At 59.0% G+C, this 21,222-nt stretch overlaps 1 protein-coding gene across 4 annotated transcripts in view; it reads left to right on the top strand.

Annotated features, from left to right (window-relative positions):
• The window catches only part of CUEDC1 (CUE domain containing 1), a 23,039-nt gene extending 1,817 nt beyond the window's left edge, over positions 1 to 21,222 (top strand). The window contains exons 1-11 of one of the 4 annotated variants that reach the window (XM_052803992.1): positions 306 to 431; positions 12,208 to 12,687; positions 13,226 to 13,353; positions 14,282 to 14,408; positions 16,022 to 16,205; positions 17,112 to 17,195; positions 18,118 to 18,207; positions 19,298 to 19,391; positions 19,600 to 19,658; positions 20,294 to 20,364; positions 20,584 to 21,222. In XM_052803992.1, coding sequence (XP_052659952.1) covers positions 12,397 to 12,687; positions 13,226 to 13,353; positions 14,282 to 14,408; positions 16,022 to 16,205; positions 17,112 to 17,195; positions 18,118 to 18,207; positions 19,298 to 19,391; positions 19,600 to 19,658; positions 20,294 to 20,361 — 1,125 coding nt within the window. In that variant the 5' untranslated portion in view covers positions 306 to 431; positions 12,208 to 12,396 and the 3' untranslated portion in view covers positions 20,362 to 20,364; positions 20,584 to 21,222. Of the gene's footprint in view, positions 1 to 305; positions 432 to 6,493; positions 6,902 to 9,807; positions 11,267 to 12,207; positions 12,688 to 13,225; positions 13,354 to 14,281; positions 14,409 to 16,021; positions 16,206 to 17,111; positions 17,196 to 18,117; positions 18,208 to 19,297; positions 19,392 to 19,599; positions 19,659 to 20,293; positions 20,365 to 20,583 lie in introns of those variants that run through there. The other 3 variants (XM_052803993.1, XM_052803990.1, XM_052803991.1) reach the window with 3 other exon arrangements.

Raw genomic sequence — 21,222 nt, 5'->3', positions numbered from 1 at the left:
TTCAAAGACGGGTGAAAGGCGCCTGTCCTCTTCCCAGCCGCAAAGTTCCCGGGAAAGTTTTGACTTTTCCAGCATTTTATTAAAAAAGAGCTTTCAAATTAAAAAATCCCTAACAAAACAGCGTCTAACCTGCACACCGACACCTAACTTTTTCCCCCGACCGGATCCGTGGCATGGCTGAGCGGGCTTTGCCGTTGCGGCGGCGTGGGCGCTGTGGTCCCCCTCCGCCCCGGGCTGATAAGAGCGCGCGGGGAGCGAGCAGGGCTTCCCAGCGCGATAGCGAGCTCTTGGTACTTATCTGCCTGCACAAACACCCTGTGTGGGGGCGAAGATAATGGGGATGCTGCGTGCTGCGGGCAGTGGCATTCGGAGGGGGAACGGCCGGGAGAGGAGCCGGAGGGTCATTCGTGTCCAGTGTCTGTGCCGTGAGGGTAAAATCCTGCGGTGGGATGCGTGGGGAGGGGGCTGCTGCCGTAACCCTCTGGGTGTGCTCGCCAGCCAGCATCGTGGGGTAGTCGTGGTCAGAGCTGGGAAGCTTTTGGGTGGCATGAGTTAACGATGATGATGATAATTGTATACTATAAAATCAGAAAAATGAAGTAATAACACGGAGCACCTCGCAGGTGTGCGAGGCGGTAATGGGTCCCTCTCTTGTGGCACGGCCGGGGCGGCAGCGTCGCTGTGGCCGGGGTGTGGAGGGACATTGGCCGGAGCCTCGCCTCTGCTTGGCAGCACTGGGCTTGCAGCAACGGTTCGGGGACCAGGTTTTCCCAGGCCTTGGTCCCGTTTTTGGCTGGTCTGCCGGTTCCCTGGGGTCAGTGCAGGAGCCGAGCGGGTATGGCGGTGTGTGAGGCGAGCCGGGACAGGGAGCCTTGCCGGTGAGACAGTCTCTAAATGGAGTAGGGAAGTAGGAAAGAAACCCACCCCAGGTGGATGAAAAGCCATCTGAAAATAACGGGAAATGAGAACGGGGGGGGGGACAGCTGGGTCTGGTTCTTGTACCACTCCTCCGTGGAGCAGCCCCGCCGGTGTCGTTTCCCCACCGCTGCTCTGGCAGTGCCAAAACCACCAGTGTCCTGCGAGTGTCAGCCGCCGGCCGGCCTCTTCCCCTGCCCGGGGGGGGTCCCCACATCTGCCCCGGTGTTGGCAGCGCTGGGGGGGGGGCCAGGCTGCGGTGCCCCCGGCCGTGGTGCCCCCGTCCCATCCCGGCCCGCCGGCCGCCTTTGATGCGAGTGAGTGGCAGGTCCATTGTGGCCCCTTTGTGCCTCCCTCGGTTCTCGGGGTCCACACAAAACCTGCCATGGAAACCAAAGCCAGGCGCTGCCCCAGGAAACCCGCAGGCGCAATTAGGAAATGCAAATATAAATGCAAATTCCTCTGACGCCTTCCAGGGCCAGGAAAGTTGTCCCTGGGCCACTGATGTCCCCGGGGCCACTGGTGTCCCCAGCTGCAGGGATGGGGAGGGCATCGGGGCAGGACCGGGCAGGCAGCAAGAGCTGGGGTGAGCTGCTTTTGGGGTGCCTCGGGCTCTTCCCTGGCCGCCTGGTGCTCGGAAGCGGGAGGAATGGGGCATCTTAGCCCGTGCCGAGTGGTGACTCATAGGTGACAATATGACATTGATATTTTTTTCCATCCTCTCGGTTGCCCAGCGACAAACAAACAAACAAGTGTCTTAAAACCCAAACTAACTGCCTTGCAGGAACTGTCCCCTCCTGCCACGGTTGTGTGTGGCTGGGCTCTGGCATGTCCCCATCGCTGGCGGTTCTGCCTGTATCTTCTGGGATTTGTTGTGGGGAGATAACTGTCTTTCTCGCATCCTCTACAGCCGCGGTATGTGAGCCCGGCAGAGGGAAGGCGGGCTGGTGGCTTGCCGTACGGACCCTCCTTGCCAAAGCGCCCCAAGAATAGATGGAACAGGAGATAAAATCCACCCACAAATAACTCCAGGAAGCACAAACGCTTCAGGTCTTCGTTTCTAGGTGGCATTTATGAGCAATGGATACTCTGGCCCTTCCTTGGGTCCCCAGAGGAGCGTGTGTGGGCGGAGTGGGGATAATGGGGCTAAAGAGGATGGAGGGGAGAGGGGGGAAGTTAAGGGAGGATGCTGATCTGAGCAATTCCCCTCCCTGGGAGGAAGCAATAATGTTTTCTTTTCCTATCTCCTGGAGGAGCTCTAGTTAGGAGCCAGGGAGATGAGGTTGGCATGTGGAGGGCATTGTCCACAGCAATAATCCGTGTGGGGAAGAGCAGATCCTTTATGTGCCGATCTGAGCCCAATCTAGGGCTATACTGCTTAAAACCAAGCATTTGTTGATGGCTTTTATTTTTCCAAGCTGCAGTCCCTAGGTCCTTTCCTATCGGCAGCTGAAGTGGTGTGGGATGTGCCTCCCCATTAGTGGTGCTTTCCCTCAGCCCCAGTCTGCTTTTATTGCTGGGAAATGAGCTCTGACTCCTGGAAGTGGTATTTCTTCCTTCTGCCTGACAGCTTGTCGATCCCTGCCCTCTCTTGCTTCCCCAGGGAAGGCGCACACAGCCAGGCACGCAAGCACACCGGCGATGGAGCCTCGCTGCTGTCCTTGGTGTAGGAAAGCAGGGCTTGAACAGGGGGAAAATAGGCAGATTGTCTCCAGAAAATAGATTGTGGCACGCTGCTAGGTGGGTTACAGTGACATTCAGGCTCAAAGCTGATTTTAATATTTGCCGCGGTTACAGAGTCAGTTATAGCAGTGGGTTTTTTTTTCTTTGCCACCACACTTTCAGGCAGCGGTTGAACACACACGAGTGCAACCTTTGCAGCAGCCGGGGAGCTCCGGGGAGCACAGGGAGGTACCGCGGGCTGCACCAGCACCCTCCTCCGTCGGGCACAGCCTTGCCTTCACCTCCAGGTGCCATCTGCAAGGGGATGGGGGGGGAACGGGGGGACCAGGAGCCTGGGCACATCTCGCCGGCAGGACCCTGCCGGTGCTCCCCCTCGTGCCACCCATGGAGCCGGGCTGAGCGTGGGCAGGGGGGAACGGTGGCCAGAGCTCCGGCCGGTGGGAACGGGTTGCGTGGGAGCACATGGCGGGGCCATAAGGCAGCAGTGGGGATGGGGAACGGCCTTTGGGGAGGATTCCTGGGCTCCTGAAGCCTAAACTGCTGCTTATAAAATCTTTGTGGCTTTTAACCTCCCTGGCTGGCAATTGCCATGGTCAGGCCAGTGCAAAGCAACTGGGGCGGGACGGCGATGGGGTTGTATTTGGATTAATTAAGCAAACTTAAAAATAAGGAAACAGAAGCGAGGTGGGATTTTGAAGAAGAACATGACCTAGTTTGGTGGCCGGTCACAGCAAGTGGCCGGTGGGTGAAGGGGGCAGCAAGCAGAGCTGGGTTTCCCTTGCTGCCGAGAAACAGGGCTGTGCTGGCGCGGGAACAGACTCTGCTGCTGAGCTTGAAAGGAGACGGAGCTTATCTGAGCATTGGCCCGGCTTCAAATCCAGGTTAGCATCCCATATAATTTCTGTATAAAACTGTGATGTGCTGTGATGGAGCAGAAGGAACGGAGCAAACTCAGTATTTTGGCTTTTGAGGGCTTTTCTCTCCCCCGTGAGCCCTGTTGTGCCAGGGATGGAGGATCCTGTTCTTGAGGCTGGCAGGAGGGCCCTGACGTATTGGCGTTAATTACGTATCTGTCCCTGGCGAGGTATAGCGTTTCAAGCAGGTTCTCCTCTGCTGAGCAATGTCACCCGGTGCGAGGGAGGACAAAAGACCGGCGCAATTACAATGTGACGCCGTGTCCCAGGACAACGAGGATACGGCAGCGCCCAAATTGTCGGCTCGGCACTTTCGCGGGATAGCTTGCATCAGCCATATGGCTTAGTGACTCATAAAAAAAAAAAAAAAAAAGAGCTCCTCCATTTGCAACTTAATTAGTCCCTTTCTTCCCCTCGGTCTTGGCTTGCAGAGATCCCAACTTGTAAGAGAGATGCTGAGAGGCACTGGGGGCTGAGCAGGGCTGCGACCGGCTCCTGCCGACTCCTGCCTTTGGTGCAGCGCAGGCTCATGCTGGATGCCGAGGGATGGGCGACCGTGCGGTGTGGCCGGTGCATGGCAGGCGCGTATCGGGCAGGAGCCTTTTCTCTGGCTTTATGCCACGCATCGCTACTGTGCCACATCGCAAGGGGCTGGAGAGGAGGGAGAAGCGATGGGTCCTGCTTGGGAGGGCAGACGTGTCCTGCTTTACCTTGGCACCCAAAATACCTGCAGGATGGCCCCGGGGCTCCCTCAGCTTCCCTGGAGAAGCTCTGCCGGGATGTCTGCACCCGCTTGCCTTCCCGAAGGGCAGGACAGGAGCTGGCCGATGAGCAGCCCGGCAGAGCCCCTGCGCTCGCACGCCTGCTCGTCAGTACGGTCAAGTTGTCGTAAAAAAGCAAAACTACAGGAAGGCGACGGCTTCGGACGCCTGCAGTTCTCCTCTTTCATGCCAGCTTATTCCTGTCTGCTCATCACAATCTCCCCATTGCTGCACCTCCCCGTCGTCCCCCTGTGCCACCCTCGTCCTCTCCCCAGGGACACCTGAGGCTCCGGACATGGTGATGGAGGTGCAGGACCTTCCTGCGCGGGCGAAACCCAGCGTCCCCAGTGGGTTTCACTGGGCACATGCTGTGGAAACCCAGGGGCTTTCCTCCTCCTCGGCTGTGGTTTAGTGCCCCGAGGGAAGGGGTCGCCAGCAGCCCGCGCAGCGATCACCTTTAAATCTTTTTACCAGACCCTAATGGCCAAGGGCCTGTCCTGGTAAATAATTCACCGTGCAGTCAGTGAGAGTTTTACTCGACTAATTTTGTTTCCATAGAAACTCGTGCGGTCTTGTTTCTCCACGAAGCCTCGGGCAAATCAATACGTTGGTTTTTTTTTTTAACTTTGCACGTTAAGCGATAGCCCTTAAACCCCGACGGCAGGAGAGCAGCAGCCGGAGATGCTGGTGGCTGGACGGCACCTCGGTGCTGCCTTTGCCCGTGCCGCCTCTTGCGTTGGCCCTGCTCCGCACTGCCCGTCCCTGCCCGTCCCTGCCGGTCTGCCTGGCTTCGCGGGATGCCCAGGGCTGGATCCTGCAGAGATGCTTTGCGCCGCCGGCTGGGACAGGGTAAGCCCAGTCTAATCCCAGTCCATTCCAGTCCATTCCCAGTATGTCCTTGCTATGCAAAGAGCTGGAGGGGAAGAGGCTGCCTCTGCTCAGGCTCTTTTTCTGTTTTCTCCCCTCCCGTCCTTTAATTTCTTTGACCCTTGACCTAAAATGGCAAATTAGCATTTGTGAATCAGCCGTGCTAATTAGCTGGGGAGCGGGGCTGGCCCTGCCCCCAGCCTGGGTTCGCTTTCGCTCGCTCCCTGTTAGGTGCTCACTGACCAAATCTAACCCCAAAATTGCCTGGACGTGGCTCCTCCACGCACCCTGACCTGGGTCCAGCCCCGGGGAGAGCCGCACACCTTTGTCTCTGCAGGAATTTTTATTTTCTTTCACTCCCTGCTGCTTCGTGGCGCTTTTGTGCGAGCCGGGAGCACAAAGGGAGGAGAAGGGATAAGCGGTTAAAGATGGGTTCGTGTGACATATGGTGCGAGGGCTTTGCATGACGGCAGCGGCTGGTGCCGGAGGAATGTGAGCGGGCACGGGGGTGCCTGGGCTTCTCTCCTGCGAGGCTTGAAATGGATGGGTAAACTGAGGCATGGAGTTCGGCGACGGGCGCAGAGCTTTCCCGTGGGACAGAGGCAGCGCTGGCAGCCAGACCACGCTGCTGTCGCCTGCGCCTTTGCACCGGGCAGCGCTCGCTCCTTGTAGCCGTTTCAAACAAGCTCTAAGCTGATTTTTCAGCTGGGACATGTGTGTTTTGATGTCGGCGGTGAAAGCCAGAGGAGGAAAGGTCGCCGATGTTCAGCCACCTCTCGGAATAATCTTCTATCGGCCTCTCTGCTTTAGGCAACCTCTTGATTCTAATTTATTACACGTCGATACAAGATAGATTTGAACAGAGATGCAGTTAAACCATACAAAGGGATGCTGGGTTACTTTAATCACTCACACTTGCTTGACCTATTTTTTTTTAATCCCTTCCTGGAAACCTTATTTCATGTTTGAATTCCCTCAACTATTTTAGGAATGTCGCCCTACCAAGATCAAATTACCTTCAATGAAACCAGTACAAGGCAGCCTCGCAAGGCAGGCGACTTTTTGATTAAGATCTAGTGCTACCTCATTAATATAGGCTTAGTTTGGGGCGGGGTGGGGCTGTAATTCCGGCACGGCAAACGTGTGAAAGCCGGGGATTGGCGCGGCACAACGCCGAGGGGCAGGGGGCTGGCTCTGCCTTCCCTTGGCAGAGTGGGATGGGGGCATCCCGGTGTGGCCGGCAGTGCCGGGACCCCCGGTGCTGGGCAGCCCCCTTGTAGGATCCTGCTGCATCCCGGCGCTGGTGGGTGCTCCGGTGGGATGAGGGGTTACCGGTGAAGCCCTGCCCGGCTTTCCCGTCCTGGCTGAGGGCGGCCTCCCAAGTTTTAGCTGGGTGTTGTTGGTTTATGAGCCGGCTGGGTGCTGCGGAGGGCCGACATCTGGTCGGCTCACAAAGGGCCCTCATAAATCTCTCCGGGAGGATGGCATGGCCGGCCGCGGCTGGGCGAGCAACGGGTGCCCCGAGGCAGCGGTAGCCGCCGCTTTTTCTCTCGAACGTGGTTATCGTGCATTTCAGAGTGCAGGTCTGGCCACGGGCTCCCCAATAAAACCGTCGGGTGAGAGCGCTTGAGCGGTAACGCTGACGATGCCGGACGTCGGGACCAGAATCGCTCCGTGGCTCTCCCTGGTCCCCTCTCGGCTGCTCCTCCGGCTTTGAGCGCTACTCTTGGAGCCGGGAGGGGAATTTCATTTTGGAGAGAGGTAAGTGCTGCACAGGTTCTCACACAGGGCTTACTTCTGCTCTCCTTCCTGATTGCTTTTTATTTTGAAAAGGGCTTAAACCCAGCCACTCTAATACATGGTAGAACAAGTATTAAAAGGGATCGTCAGGTGCTTATTTGTTTCCACGAAAAAGGATTTGCTCGCAAGCAGTTTTCCCAGGCTGTGGGTGGGGGAGGTGTGCATATGCATCCTCTGAGGCAGACAGAAAGATGACGGAGGGGATTTTGGAGAGACTGATAAGGCCCCATCCTGCACATCCTCGGCATGTGCTCTGCCTTTCAGTTTGCTGGTAGACATTACTGTAATTTTTCTTCCCGATCATTTACTTTTCATCCCAGTTCCAATCCTATTATAGTCACACCTGCAGCCACCGACCAGTTGTGTTCCTGGACTTCTCGTTCCTGTGTGGAGCAATCCCTTTGCAGGGTCCTGGCTGCAGGCAGAGCTCGGCAAATCTGCTCTGGCCGAAGCCGTTATTTTTGGTTTAACGTCCCTAGTTTTGAGACTTCCTCCAACAGTCTTCCCTCCAGCAGCTGGGGTGCTGGCAGCCCTTGTCTCTGGATAATCCCGTGCATGGAAATGCCTCCTGCACTTCTGCTCCGCATCCCCCAGCCGAGTCATTACAGGCCTGGGCTTGCAGCCGCTACCGAGTGATGGGTGCCCTCGGCAGAGCGCTGGGCTGGGGGGAACAAGCACTTAATGGTGTCACCCCCATCCCGGCTGCAAACTGGACGTCGCAGCTCTGGCGTGTTTGCAGGGATGATCTACAAATGCAGCGTGGCAATAGCAGGGGAAAAAGGGCTGGGCTGGTTTAGCGATGTTTGAGCAATCCCATCTGTTGTCTGAGCTGCAGCAGACACTGGGGAAGGGAATATTTGTGTTTGCACTTGGTGCCAAGGCTCTTCCCTGAGCTGCGAGGGCTGCGAGTGATCAGTCCCAGTGCTTTTACAGCTGTTCGCTCCTCCGTTCGGGCTGCGTTCCTCACAGAGCTGAGCAACTGTTGTTTCCAGCATGACATCATGAGTTCGACCAAACCCTGGGATTATCCACCTGCTCGTCTGCGCCGTTCCCGGATGGCTGACGGTCGAACTGCAGGCAGCCTCCTCCGCGACTTGCATCGCTCTTGCTCCTGGCTGGAGCTGACCCGAAGCGTCCGCAGCCTCTCGGGCCATCCCTCGATGTGAAAAGTCCACTTCTGCGAGGTATCGAGTGACCCGCTCCCAGGGCTGGGTTGAAACCAGCTTTGGAGAGGCGGGATGCTGGCTGGCACAGGAGGACGTGCTCCCCCAGGCTGTGCGTGCCTTTTCTGCTTCCCGACGAGCGTAATTAAGGGTTCTTCCGCGGCTGCCGAGGTCTTGTTCTTGGCTCTGGCTCAGGCAAGGATGGATCTGAATCGTGCGAGTCGTTAGTGGCTCCGGCAGGAGAAGAGGCAGGGTGCACCCATGGGCTTGCAGGGGTGAGCCTCCTCCCCAAAGGTCAGCTTTTGTTTGGTCTTATTTTATGTTTTTTAAGTGGTGAGCTAACGGCAGGAGCTGAACCCAAAGGTGTGCTGCTGCCTGAGCACAGCGTGCAGTGAGAAAGCAACTGTGGACGTGTGCGGGAGAGCATCCCGCGCTGTCCTGGCTAGGTGATGACGGCAAAACCTGCGTGGGCATTTTCTGTGCTAGCCCCCATCCTGGAGCGCAGAGCCGGTGTGGACGTGGCACCGTAGCAGCTGATAAAAGCTGGTGTGGACGTGGCAATACGGCAACCTTTCCTGCGGGTTTGATGTTACAGCGGCACGGTGGAAGGGCCGGCGCTGGCTTTGCGTCTGGCCCCCAGTCTGGCACTGGGACGTCACCTGGCACTTTCTCCGTGGCGCGGGTCAGCGCCGGGACAACCGCGGCCACTGGCTGCAGAGGCGGCTCAGCCGGGAGCTGCCGCCGTGTCCCCAGGGTGAGCCAGGACCGGGCACTGCCTGTGCCCTGCGGCTGCCGACCCTGCTGGGACGGGAGGTTTTACCCCGTGCTGCCGGGGCTGGTGGGGGGGCACGAGGGCAGTGCCGGCCCCATCGGGGTCCCTGCTGTCGCCTCGCTGCTCCCCGCGACCCGTGGGACGGGGACGCGCGCAGCCAGAGCTGGAAAAGCCTTTAAGCTCCTCCTGTGATGGGTGCAGCAGAAGGGCAAAGGATTACGCCTGTGTCCGGGTTTGGATGAATGAATAACAGCATTCAGGGTCTTTTCTGTGCGATAGCGGAGCAAGAACTATTTTAAGGCAGGAAGAAAGTTGATCGGGCAACGGCTAAATGAGTCATCACAGCCTAATTTTGTGAACAGGGGGCACGAGGCGAAGAGAAGCCCAGTCCGCACCAAACTGCCCTGAGCGCGCCCGTGCTCGCGCCTGGGCTGGCAGTCGGACACCAGCTTTCTTCTTTCCTTTTTGGGAAATCCAAAGGATTTTGCTTTTCCTGGCGTCTTCCCAGCCCCTCACTGACGTCACAAAAATAAGGCCCAGAGACGTGCCGAGCCCCTTGCCGGCACCGGTGGCTGGGGGTCCCGCTGCCCTCCCCACGGCTCACCTGAAGATGCTGATGCAGACAAGCAGGAATTGGGGAGGATCCTGCAAATACAACTATTGTTTTACATTTTAAATTAACTCGTGCTGATGTCACGACTTGCTTTTCTCTGGATTTTAACTCATGCCGCTGTAGTGGTTTGCATTTCTCTGGATTAGCAGCAGGACTTTTAAAAATGGGTTTAAAAGCCTGCATTTGCAGTGTTTCAGCTCTGCCCACAGCGCTGTTTGCCCGTGGGGCGTGCAGAGCAGCCCCGGTCTGTGCCGGGGGCACCGGCTGCACCTCGGTTTTGCCGAACGCACCCTTCGGCAGCCTCCTGCAAGCCCCGCAGCCTCCGGGCGTATCTCAGGGGCTGGGAAGGTCTCAGCAGCGCGATCCCTCAGGGTTGTTTGAAGCCAGATGTGCAGCAGAGCCTTTTTGGCGTATAAATATCTTGTCCCCATCCCTAATTTAGTTCATCTTCTGACCAGAAGCTTTCAGTTACTCGGCGCGTCGCTGCGCTCAGTCACGCTATCCAGCGTGGGCTGGGATTTCAATGAGTTGTCCCAGACTCTGGTGTCGCGTTGACGAACACCTTCCCCAGAACAGAGGCGTTTGCATCAGGAGGAGCCGGTCCCTCCCCGGCGCAGCCCTGGGATTGCAGGGGGATTGCCAACGCCTGGCGTGTGTGGTGGGCTGGGGGCTTTGGCTCCGGTAAATGGGATTTCCCAGCCTTCGCAGTTACAGAGAAGACCTTAAATATACACTCAAAGGTCAAACCCTGGGAGACAAAGATCCCCAACCACAGGTGCTTCTTGTTACGTTAGAGATCTTAGGATTTTTAAATAGATCTGGGGATTTCCAACCACATATTCTGATTTTGGGGGCTGAATTTACTATTTGAGGTTTATGGGCTAGCACGGCATTGCTGAGCTAATGGTTCTCTGCAGAAGCTCTCATCTTCGTATTCGGATCATGCGTGTGTTTGCAGTGTATCCCATATAAGCTGTTTTCCCCTTGATGTCCAGGCTGTTTCCCCGTCCTCTTGGAGTAGCCAGATCTTTTAAGGAGCGTGTGTACCCTGTGAATGTGTTATAACTCAGTTTAATATGTGACTAAACCAGCCATGCAATATTGCAATTAAAGGATAATACCAGAGGTGTGAACAATGCCAGCTTTTTGCTGTGCATGAGTCATGATAGCAGAGGAGGAACCGAGCAGCAGTATTTTACTAATTGACTCCAGCAGATTTATTTGTCCTCAGTGAATAGAGGCGGGCAGGGCTGTCGGAATTGTTCCTGCTCCACTCACACAACGCTGCTCCGTGCCTGGCTCCTGGCGAGCAGGAGCTGATCCTGGGGACAGAGAGCAACTGCAGGGATGGAGACAGTTCTCGGCTGAGTGATCTGTTAAATGCTTTTTGTTAGTGAGTGTGGAGCGAACTGGGGGCTCCCGGTGCTGTTTGGAAATGGCCCCTTGTGCCCGGCAGTGAACCTCCTGCTGCTTTTCCACGGGTCCTGTCCTGCGGGGTGAGCGAATGCCACGGGGAAGGTGGCACCGGCTGGAGGGACCCGTGGCACCGTACTCAGCCCAGGGACCACTGCCCTGGGCCGAGGCGCAGGGTCTGGTCGGTGCCGGTGTCTGCACAGGGCTGCTGTTCAGGCTCGCTCGCGGGGCTCGGCGGCAGGCTCGGTGCATCTGAATGCAAATGCATCCAGGATTACAAAAAAGCCAGGGAGGGAGAGCAGAGCCTGTCCACGGAGCGGGAATCATCCCCCCCCATCCTCCGGATGCGTCAGCGATTCCTCTGGGTACCGAGCCAGAGCAGGGCTATCCCTGGGGACAAAAACCTGAGGGTTAACCGGCGTTGCCAAAATAAACTTTCTCCCAGAGTTCGTGCCAAGTTTCCCACGTTTTGCAAGTGGGTTTTGCTCTCAACGGCCTCTGGAAGCCCCTTGGAGCAGCTCGGGGCTGTGAGCCGGCGCAGAGGCCGAGGCTGGGTGAGCACTGGGGACGTGGCTGTCATGCACAGCCTTGCTACGGGCAGGAGAGAGCCCGGGTGACCTTCAGAGGTGACTGCTCTGCTTAATGGCTTTGAATCTGATTATACCCTGTTTCGCTAAGAAATGTGCTTGGCACGTTCTTCTGAATTAAGTACCATTTTAGGGACAGTTATCTTGAACCCTCTGCTTGCTGCTTAGGAAAAAGCCTTTGAAAATGATATTATGGATCAAAAGTGTTCCTGGGGTAATTCTGTTTCAACAGTGGAGTTAATCCAGAACTGAATTTGGCCCTGCATTTCCAAATGAGAAGTGGTAGCTGTATAATCTGTTTACGGTTTTAAAGTGAATGTTAATCTTGGATTTGGTGGCTTTTCCCAAGGGTCGCTTTGCCGTACTGCAGAGTATTTTAGCCCCCTGCTCTGAAACTCTCTGAGCCGACTCCGTTTTTATTTAAAGAGAGATTTTACTGTGTTTATAAATACATGTCAGACCTGGAAGTGTTAAATCTGGGGAGCCCTCGGTAGCGGAAGTAATGCCATTTTTCTTACCTTGCGTTTTGTTTGTACAGCACCTGGCACGGCGCATCCAAGCTCCGGCATGCCAGCCACGCTGCGGGGACGGCGCGGTCCCGCGAGGACGCGGTTAGACGGCTCGAATTGAATCGAACGTCCGCTGTTGAGCCGCGGGATCTCGCCGTGTCTCCGGGTGCTCTGTCCCGCGGGTGACTTTCTCCCCTCTCCCCTCCGCAGGTGGGAGGATGCTGCAGCGTGCCGGGGGCTGACGCGCGGTGCCGCCGGCCGCGGGGAGCAGGACCCCCGCCGCCCACCCATGCTCCCCACCAGCCGCCGGGGCAGCGCCCCGTGACGGAGGGGCGGTGGGCGCCCGCCACGCCGCAGCCGGGACCGCAGCCGCCGTGCCCCCGCGCCAGCCGCCCCGCCATGACGAGCCTCTTCCGTCGGAGCAGCAGCAACGGCGGCTCGCGCGGCGGCTCCTCCGCCCAGGAGCTCAACAACAGCCGCCCCGCCAGGCAGGTCCGCCGGCTGGAGTTCAACCAGGCCATGGAGGACTTCAAGACCATGTTCCCCAACATGGACTACGACATCATCGAGTGCGTCTTGAGGGCCAACAACGGCGCTGTGGACGCCACCATTGACCAGCTCCTGCAGATGAACCTGGACAGCAGCGGCTGTGACGACAGCTCGGATTCGGAGGACAGCATCCCCCCTGAGGTAACCCCCGCCGGTGGTCCCCAGCACGTGGCTATGGGTGGGGGTCCCCTGCCTGGACTCCTGGCTGCCACGGCTGGCTCATCACGAGCGGGCAGCTCAGTCTCATCCTGCCTCATTTCTGCCTGGGCATGGTGCTAGTCGGCTGTTGCGGGTGGGCAGAGATTCGAGTGCCCGATTTGGCTGATCTGGAGCGTGCAGCGTGGCTGGTTTGTCTTGGACAGTGCTTGAGGCTCGAGCCAAAGTGCTCTTCTCCCTCCCTCCCACTGCAAAACCCAACAGAGACCCTTTTGCTGCTGTCAAAGGGTCCCCGAGGGCTGCGTGCACCCAGGGATGGGCTCATCCGCCCACCTGAAATGCGGTGCCTCGAGAGCAGCGCCTCCAAACCCCACCAAAAGCCCCCCCAGTGCAGGGGACTGGTGCCGGGAGTTTGCCCCCGTCCTCTGTGCAGTGTTCAGCCTGTCCTGTCCCCGTTTTGCTGCCATGCGCAAGCGGGGAGTGTTTCTCCGGCTCCCCCTCACCCCGTCCTCTCACCCCACAGATCTTGGAGCGGACCCTGGAGCCGGACAGTTCGGATGAGGAGCCCCCTCCCGTCTACTCCCCTCCCGCCTACGAGACCCAGGAGTTTGGCAGCCGCTACCCCCGCGCGCCGCCCACCCCGCCGCCCAGGTGAGCCCCCAGCCCCGCGCCGCGGCTGCACCGCGCCTTCTGCTCGCGGTGGCCGGCAAAGCACCCTGTGCCGGCGCCTGGGGGGGGTCTTGCTGCGTGTTAGCCGGCCCCGGCAAGGGGCATCTGGCATCAGTTCGTTAGGGTCAGGCGAGACGAAGCCAAGGGAGATGAATGAAGCTCGCAGCTGGCTAAAAAATCCCTGCAAGGCCCTAAAAAGCGAACAGCTGAGGGGCCCGGAAAGCCACGCTGGCAGCGTGTGGAATGGCAAAAATCAGCTACCGGGGGTGGGGAGCGCTCGCCTCTGCTCGAAAACACCAGGTGCTGGGCGTCTGGGGCCCCACGCATCATGGCTCTCGGCACTGGAGACCTCGGGTCTGTTCGATTTGCTGCTGCTGGGTCGCTGAGCCCTTGGGGGTCTCTGCCCCCACGGGATGTGGGCTCTCCCCCGGCAGCAGTGCCTTGGCCATAGCCTTGGGGCTTGCAGGAAAGCAAGCGCCGGTGCCCTGGCTGCCTCTGTGCCAGCCCCCTGGGACGAAGGCGCTGCCGGCTGCGCAGGCTGGGTGTGACATCTGGTGAGAGACGTTCGTCAGCTTCGTAAGCGCGATCCTGCCGTGCTAGGGCTGCCACAGGGCTGTTTTCTGGGACTCCGAGCAAAACAAGGAGGAGAAGGGAAATCCAGCCTGCGCGGTTGCAGGGCAAGGCTTGAAAAGCAGCTCCCAAAGATTTCAAACTGGCTAGGAAAGCCTTTCGCTCTCCAGAGCTAACGCTAACGCCATGGGTTTGGGAGGCATGCTGCGGTTTCTTGGTTCCCAGGACCGCCGGTGGAGCCGGGCAGGGGGCTGCCGTGCCGGGCCCTGTGCCCTGCTGCTGCAGCAGACGTTGGAGGGTTTCACCCTTGCCAAAGGTGCTGTCTGTGTTTGCCTCGCAGGACAGACGTGCCGGGACCTGGCAGCACCCCAGCACCCGGGCGCTACAGGAACTGGAACCCACCGCTCCTGGGCAACCTCCCCGAAGACTTCCTCCGCATCCTGCCCCAGCAGACCGCCGGCACACAGGTGAGGCTTGCTGCCCCTTCCAGCCTGCGCCCCGGCTCCGTGGTGTGGCATGGAGCATCAAACTCGGTCCTCGGCCACCCTGAGCTTGCAGCGTCAGTGCTCTGAAAGTATCTGGTTACTGGGTGCCAACTAAACTGGAAGTCTTGGAGCACTTCTTGTTGTTCAAGGCGAGACTGAAGTGAGCAAGGTGGGAAAGGGGAATCTTCCAGCAAGGCTTCAATGTTTTTCCTGCCGTTAGCCCAGCAGTTAATGCCAGCCATGCCGCTTGCAATAAGCACCTACTATTTCAAGTTATTTTAAAATCTTACCTGCTACCCTGGTGAGGAGCAGCAGGACCAGCATACACTCCTGGGGAGAGCGGCACTGCCAGGGCGCTCGGGGGCTGGTGCAGTGGAACTTGGGTGGAAAATCTAGTGCAAACCAGAGGATTTGCCCCTGGGAAATCAGAGTTACCATGTTCTTCATGATGGTTTCGGAGCCACGGGGCTTGGGGTTGCAGGTGCCTTTCTGCCCACAGCGGGGCAGGCGGTGGGCAGCACCCCATGGGGAACAAGCAGCCCCAGCGCAGACCATGCTGGGCACCCAGCTTGGCTCCAGGCACGCCACATCCCCGGGACGTCCCTCGGCCCCTTTGCTAACACAGGAGCCAGCCCACAAATGGGACTAGTGCCCTCCTGGCACGGCGAGGGGCTGGGGGGGCCTGCAGGCACCCTGCCTTCCCCGTGTGTCAGCTCCTCCCTCCCTTTTTGGCTCCGAAGGCAGCCTGCCACGTTTTCATAAATGATTGCCCTGGAAGTTGAGCTTCGCGGGCTATATTACCTTTCTGGGAATAGGAACGTGCCAATTCATTTGGGCTCAAGGGGAGGAGAGGAGCAGCTGCTCTTTTCTTTCCCCGGTAATTGTGTGCTTTTGCTTTTTATGGCTCTCTGAGAGCAGCTACAAATCAGATAAATATTGTAGGCGAGGATGGGGTTGCGGCTGTAGAGTGTGGCTCTGCTGCTCCCCAGGTGCAACCGCACTGGGAGCCAGGGGAGAGCATGAGGTGCCTTGCGCAGGGACGTTCATTAGCGGGAAATTGCAGTCTCTGCTTTTTAGATAGGGGGAAATAAAAGCAGCGACGCTGGCTGAGACCGTTCTCCCTCGCCTCCCCACCAGGTCCCGTCTTGCCTCAACCCCATGGTTTAAAGTTAAAAATCTTTGCAAGTCTGCACTCTGCAAAGGAGCTCTTCCGGAGGCACCGGTTCCTCCCCGTGCCACGCTGAGCCCAGACCAAGACGTCCCCATTCCCACATGGGATATCCATCCCTACCTGCCTCCGCCCCATCCCCATTCCTGCCGGGCAGAGGTGGTGGTGCCCTGTCCCCCTTTGTCCCCTTTGCAGCAGCACCGTCCCGAGCGCAGCCCAGCCAGGGGGGGACGGTGCCCCGGGCTGTCGGGTGCTGGATTTAGGAAGGAGGGACCCCTCTCCCCGCTGGGGAGCAGCGGTCAATGGTGTAACGGAGGAGCAAAAGGCCGAGCTCAGCCTGAGGCGTTGCTGCAGGAAACCTCCTGCACGCACCGGCGCAGGCACTGAGACCACCGACCGACCTCTGCCATGTTTGCCTCCTGCCCAGGGCTCCCACGGCTGCCGGCAGCCCGTGCCGCGGGGGCTCGCCCCGCGGGGTCAGGGCTCCCTGGAGCAGGAGCGGCGGTGGAAGCAGTACCTGGAGGACGAGCGGATCGCGCTCTTCCTGCAGAACGAAGAGTTCATGAAGGAGCTCCAGAGGAACCGGGATTTCCTCCTCGCCCTGGAGAGAGGTGAGAAGTGCCTTCAGAAACCTCTGCCTCCGCTTTTCGGCTGCGTGGCCCCCCCGCGGCACTGGCTGCTGGCAGCGTTGCCGTGCCCGTGGCATCGTGGCTCATGCCAAAGCAGAGCCAGCGCAGGATGCGGCCAGGCTGGTGGCAGGTGGTCTGACACCGGGCAGCAGGCTGCTCCCCGGGCTCCTGCTCCTGGTGCTGAGCCGCCTGCCCTGAGGCTCTCCTCCCCCTGCCCACCTCTCTGCAGTGTCTCTGGCAAACCCCAGCAAAATCCATAGCAAGGAGCCTCGGAAATGCCCTCCGAGCCCAGCCTGGCCAGTGCGCCCTCCCCGGCTCTGTGTGCCCTCCCCAAGTGCTGGCAGAGCCTGAACTGGAGAGCAGTTTTGCCATGATTGCTCCTTCCCTGTCACCATGCTCCTTCCCGGCAAGCCAGCAGCCGGCTGCTCACCCAGCGCCGTGGGGAGGGCTCAAGGGCATCAGTGGTTTTCTGCTGCTGAGCAAAGAGCACCCCTTCCCCTCCCTCGCTCTGCCACCAGCTCTGAGCCCCCCGGCCAAGGGGCCGTCTCCCTCGGAGGTCTCGCTGGTGGTTTGCAGGGTCCCGGCAACGCTTTTCACCGCAGGGCTCGCCCCCGGCCGCCGCGGCTGGAGAACCACCGGCGTGCTCGCCGCATGCTTGCAGCGGGTGGGCGGTTCTTCTGCTGCGGTGAGAGGAGTGCTCCCACCTGCTGTTGCGGGCTCCCACCAAAGTGCTTGCGGTCACCGTGCTGACGTGAAGCCCGAGCTCCCTCCCTTGCCATCAGCCTGTCCCTCCACGGCTGTGGGGGCCATGAGGGGAGAGGGGAGCGGAGCCGCCTGCGCTGCCTCGAGGGTCTGATCGAGCTGGGTGCCGGGCTTTTTGTTTTTCAGATCGATTGAAATATGAGTCAAAAAAATCCAAGTCAACCAGTGTTGCTGTGAGCAACGACTTTGGTTTCTCCTCCGTAATATCAGGTAACTTTCAAGATGCGTGTGAGCATCGCCTCTCAGCAGTGGGATGCCACACAGCTCCGGTGTTCCCAGCCCTCTGCCCAGCTCCCTCCGAAGTGGCTGCAGGGTGAGGAAACTGGCTGATCCCTCCCTGCCACCACCCCAGCACAGGAGAGGAGCTGGTTGGTGATGGGGACGGGCACTGCTGCCCTCCCTGCCCTCCCCACGTGGAGGATAGTGCCTGGGAGGCATAATGACTGTTCCCGGGTAATCCTGATTAACCTCGGCGAGCGGAGCAGCTGCCTGGGGTCAGAATTAGAGCTGGTGTCTGTCGATGGCCCTGTGCGGGGGTGTGCGAGACGCAGCGGCTGGGCGCACGGTGCTTTGAGGGCACTCAGACCTGGGGAAGGGCCGTGGACCCAGGTGGGCACGAGGACGTGGCTGTGGGGGTCTCTGGTCCACCGGACCGAGTCGCTGGGCTGCCTGAACTTCTACTCCTCATCTGGTGGCCCTGCCATGCCGGGTACTGAGCACGGGCACAATCTAATACCCAGAGTGCAGTTAGTGCCGGGGGTGATTTGGGGCTGCTGTCCCTGGAGCAGCACAGAGGGAGGCCTCCTGCTCTGCAGCGGTGCTGGTGGTGGGGCTGAGCTGCCACTCGCTCCACATCTGCTCGCACGTGGCTCAAGGTGAGCATCCCCGCGGGGCTGAGGGTGTGCCGCAGCCGACATCCGTGCACCCACGGTCTCGGGTGTTATATCCACAGAGGATCCTTGCCCGGAGCCAGCCCTGGCGTGCCAGTGCCCTCATCCTGCCTGCTCTCGCTCAGCTCTGCTCGCGGCAGGGCTGCGCTTTGCTGGCACTGGAATTGGGTCATGGAAATGATTTGTCTTGAGCCTCCCCTCGCCGCGCACACACTCCCGGTAACCAGATGTTTGCCTTCCAGGTGACGTAGCCCCCTCTGTAACCAGCGAGGCCGGCGGTGCCGTGTCTGACGATGCCTTATTCAGAGACAAATTGAAACACATGGGAAAATGTGAGTCGGTTTGCAGGCTCCGTGTTGGCAGCGGGATGCCTGCGAGGGCTGGAGGGAAGCTGGGAGCGGGGCAGGCAGGGGAAGAGCCGGCAGCATTGCTTGGCGCTCGCCCAAGCGCTGCGGCGGTCCCCGCTCGCGCAGCGTGTCCGCTCTGCGTTGTGCGTGCCTCTGCGTGCACGTCAGCCGGTACACGTACGCCTGCCAGCGTGTGTGCGTGAAGTTTTCTTGTCGCCTCCCTTGGCAGCTGGGCACACGCGTCCCCATCGCCCTGGGAGTCGCACAGAGGGGCTGGCACATCGGCGCGCAGGGCGCAGGCCATTGCACGCTGCGGTGGCACGTTGTGCTGAGACGGTACTCAGCCCCAGCAGTGTGGCTTTGGGGTTGAGTTTCCGTCTGTATTTTACAGCCCTGGGCTGTTGCATCCCTGCCCTGCGGTGGTCTCCTCCCGGCTCTCGCCAGCGGCAGGGAGCTCCTGTGCCGCACGCCGGGGCTGGGCGACGGCACGACAGACGGGAGATGGAGACCTGGGTCTTGGTGCCCCGGCTCTGCACTGTCCGTCTGTCCCCAGTGCATGTATGGGTTGTGGCACGAGTCGAGGATGCAGGTGGTGGTGTGGAATAGAGGAATTTCTGGGCAGGGTTTGTGTGAATCCTAGAAAAGCAAGCCAAAGGTTTGCCGTAAGTCTCCCTTTTCCAGTCTTTTCCTCTTAGCAAGTCACAGCCTGCTTCTCCCGTTGCAAAATAGACTGAGGTCTTTGGGCAGCTTGACTCGGGCTGCAGCCAGCTGAGACACTGGGGAGATGCGGGTCAGTCAGAGATAGGGAATGTCATGAAAATCCCAGTGAAAGGGTAAAAACATCAGCACCTCCCGCCAGGGACCAGCATGTCCCTGTTGGTCGCAGGAGCTGGCTCTCCGAGCCTGGCAGCCTTGCGTGGCCCCAGTGTTTCCAGGCAAACCCGGAGTATTGCTGTGGGGCATCGGGGTGTGGGTGGCTCTCGCACCGCTGGCCCTGGCCCTCTCTTCCCCATCGCCCATGGCAGCTTTGGGAAGGGTTTTGGGGTGAGACCCTCACCCGGCTGCTTCCTTCCAGCCACGCGCAAGAAGCTGTTTGAACTCGCCAGAGCCTTCTCCGAGAAGACGAAGATGAGGAAATCAAAAAGAAAACACTTGTTGAAGCACCAGGTGTATCCTAAAAGGGGTTGGGGAGCTGTCGAGGGGTGCGGGCCTGTCGGAGTGGTCTTGTTTGGGTGCTTCTGGGGACTCCCCAAGGCCACGGTCTGGCCGGAGCCTCCCAGCTGCCTCTCGCGGCTGGGCCGTGGGCTGGGAAGGGCGACTGTGGTACCACAGCCACATCTTGGCCCCACAACTGGTTTTCCTTAGCGGAAGGCGCAGGCTGGGAACGGCGGCTTCCACGGCAAATCTTCTCGACGATGTCGAAGGACATTCATGCGGTAAGAAATGGCATGCCGCGCCATGCTGCGCCGTGTGCGCTGTGCTCAGCGTGGCTAGCTGGGGTCCTGCGGTGACTGGCCCCATCCTGCCCCACGCCATCACGCTGCTGGAGATGGCTCCCATCAGGGCTACGGGCTCGCCCCTGGTCCCACGCGGCTCTCCTGTGAGCGTGCGCTTGCTGGGGACCGGGGACGAGATCTCCTCTTTTGGGAAGCCTCGGGGACTTGCAGCTGGGCTGTGCAGCCCTGCAGGATGCGTAGCCTGGGGTCGGGGCACAGTCCTGGCAAATCTGTTGTCAGCCAGATGTGCACAGCAGCAGGTCTTGGCAGTGTGTTTTGTGCCAGCCTGGACCACCCCAGGTCTGGCTCAGGTGGCATGAAATGGCATGGCAGAAATGGCCCCGTGGGCCAAATCCTCCTTCCAGTGTTCTCAAGCCTATTCTGGCAGGGAGTCCCCATGTCCCAGTCCCTGGGAATTGTCTGTCTGGGCGAGGAAATCCCTGCCCTGGGGCAGGGGCTGGGCTGCCTCCCCACTGGGGCACCTTGTTGGAGCTGGGACCGTGGCACGGTGGCCGGCATCCCGGCGTGGAAGCGGCTGCAACTCCTGACAGCCCCTGCCTGCCTCTGCCTTTCAGATGAAGACTTCCAAGCGCGGAGGCAGCAGCTCCGGGAGGAGGAGGAGACGCCGAAGGAAGGGCAGTAAACGGTGAGAGGCACCTGGGGACAAATGCTTCCCAGAGAGCGTGCAAACAGCCCTGTCCATCCGTCTGTCCTGGCTGGAGGAGGGAGCTGGGTGCTCTGGATCAGGTCCGGAGCGTGTCTGGGTGGGCGCAAGCCCCGTTAGCAGCTCTGGGTGCTGCAGCTGATAACGGCGGTGGCCACGGTGTGGCTGAGGCTGAGCATGCACTGTTCTCCTCCCCTCCAGGTCCCAGCGCTGGGGTTTATTGCTGGCACAGAACGTGCACAAGGCTTCATAAGAAGATGGCTGAAAAAGGAAAAAAAACCACCCAACAAGCAACCCAGTTTTTTGGCTGTTCCCCCTCTGCTGTTGTACTCCTCTGAAGTACAAGTATTGAAGTGAGGGACAATGTTTTCTTACCAGTGGTTTGAAAACAACTTCTATCTAGCAAATCAGCCAAAAAGGAAAAAAAAAAAGGAAAAAATAAGTTCGGCAGCTGATGTGAGCGGCTCTGGAGGAGCCAGAAAAGCTCAGACTTGGGAGGAGCAGCGTCCCGCCTGCTCTCTCGGTCCGAGTGGCGTCGCAGAAGGAATGAAAATCAGTTGTACTAACGAGGATGCATTCACATGTGGGATCTGCTTGGCCGGAGCACTCCTGAACATATCTCTGTAGCAATCTGATGTAACTTTACTCTGCGCACACAGGAAAAAAAACACCACGTGAGAAAGAGAACCTAACAGCTGTTGTCTACTATTGCTAGGAGTAATGAGCAGAGATTCAGATCAGGTAATAGTCAAATAATATAAATTGTTTATAAAAAGGAAAGGCCTTCTTTTCCTAGGCGTTTCACTTTGAATTAAACCTTTGCCTTCGGCATTGCTAAAA

The sequence above is a fragment of the Harpia harpyja genome, chromosome 12 (genome assembly GCF_026419915.1).
Source record: "Harpia harpyja isolate bHarHar1 chromosome 12, bHarHar1 primary haplotype, whole genome shotgun sequence".
In the NCBI taxonomy this organism is placed as follows: domain Eukaryota; kingdom Metazoa; phylum Chordata; class Aves; order Accipitriformes; family Accipitridae; genus Harpia; species Harpia harpyja.
Note: the sequence above shows the minus strand (reverse complement) of the source record. Positions and strands in the feature narration are given on the sequence as shown.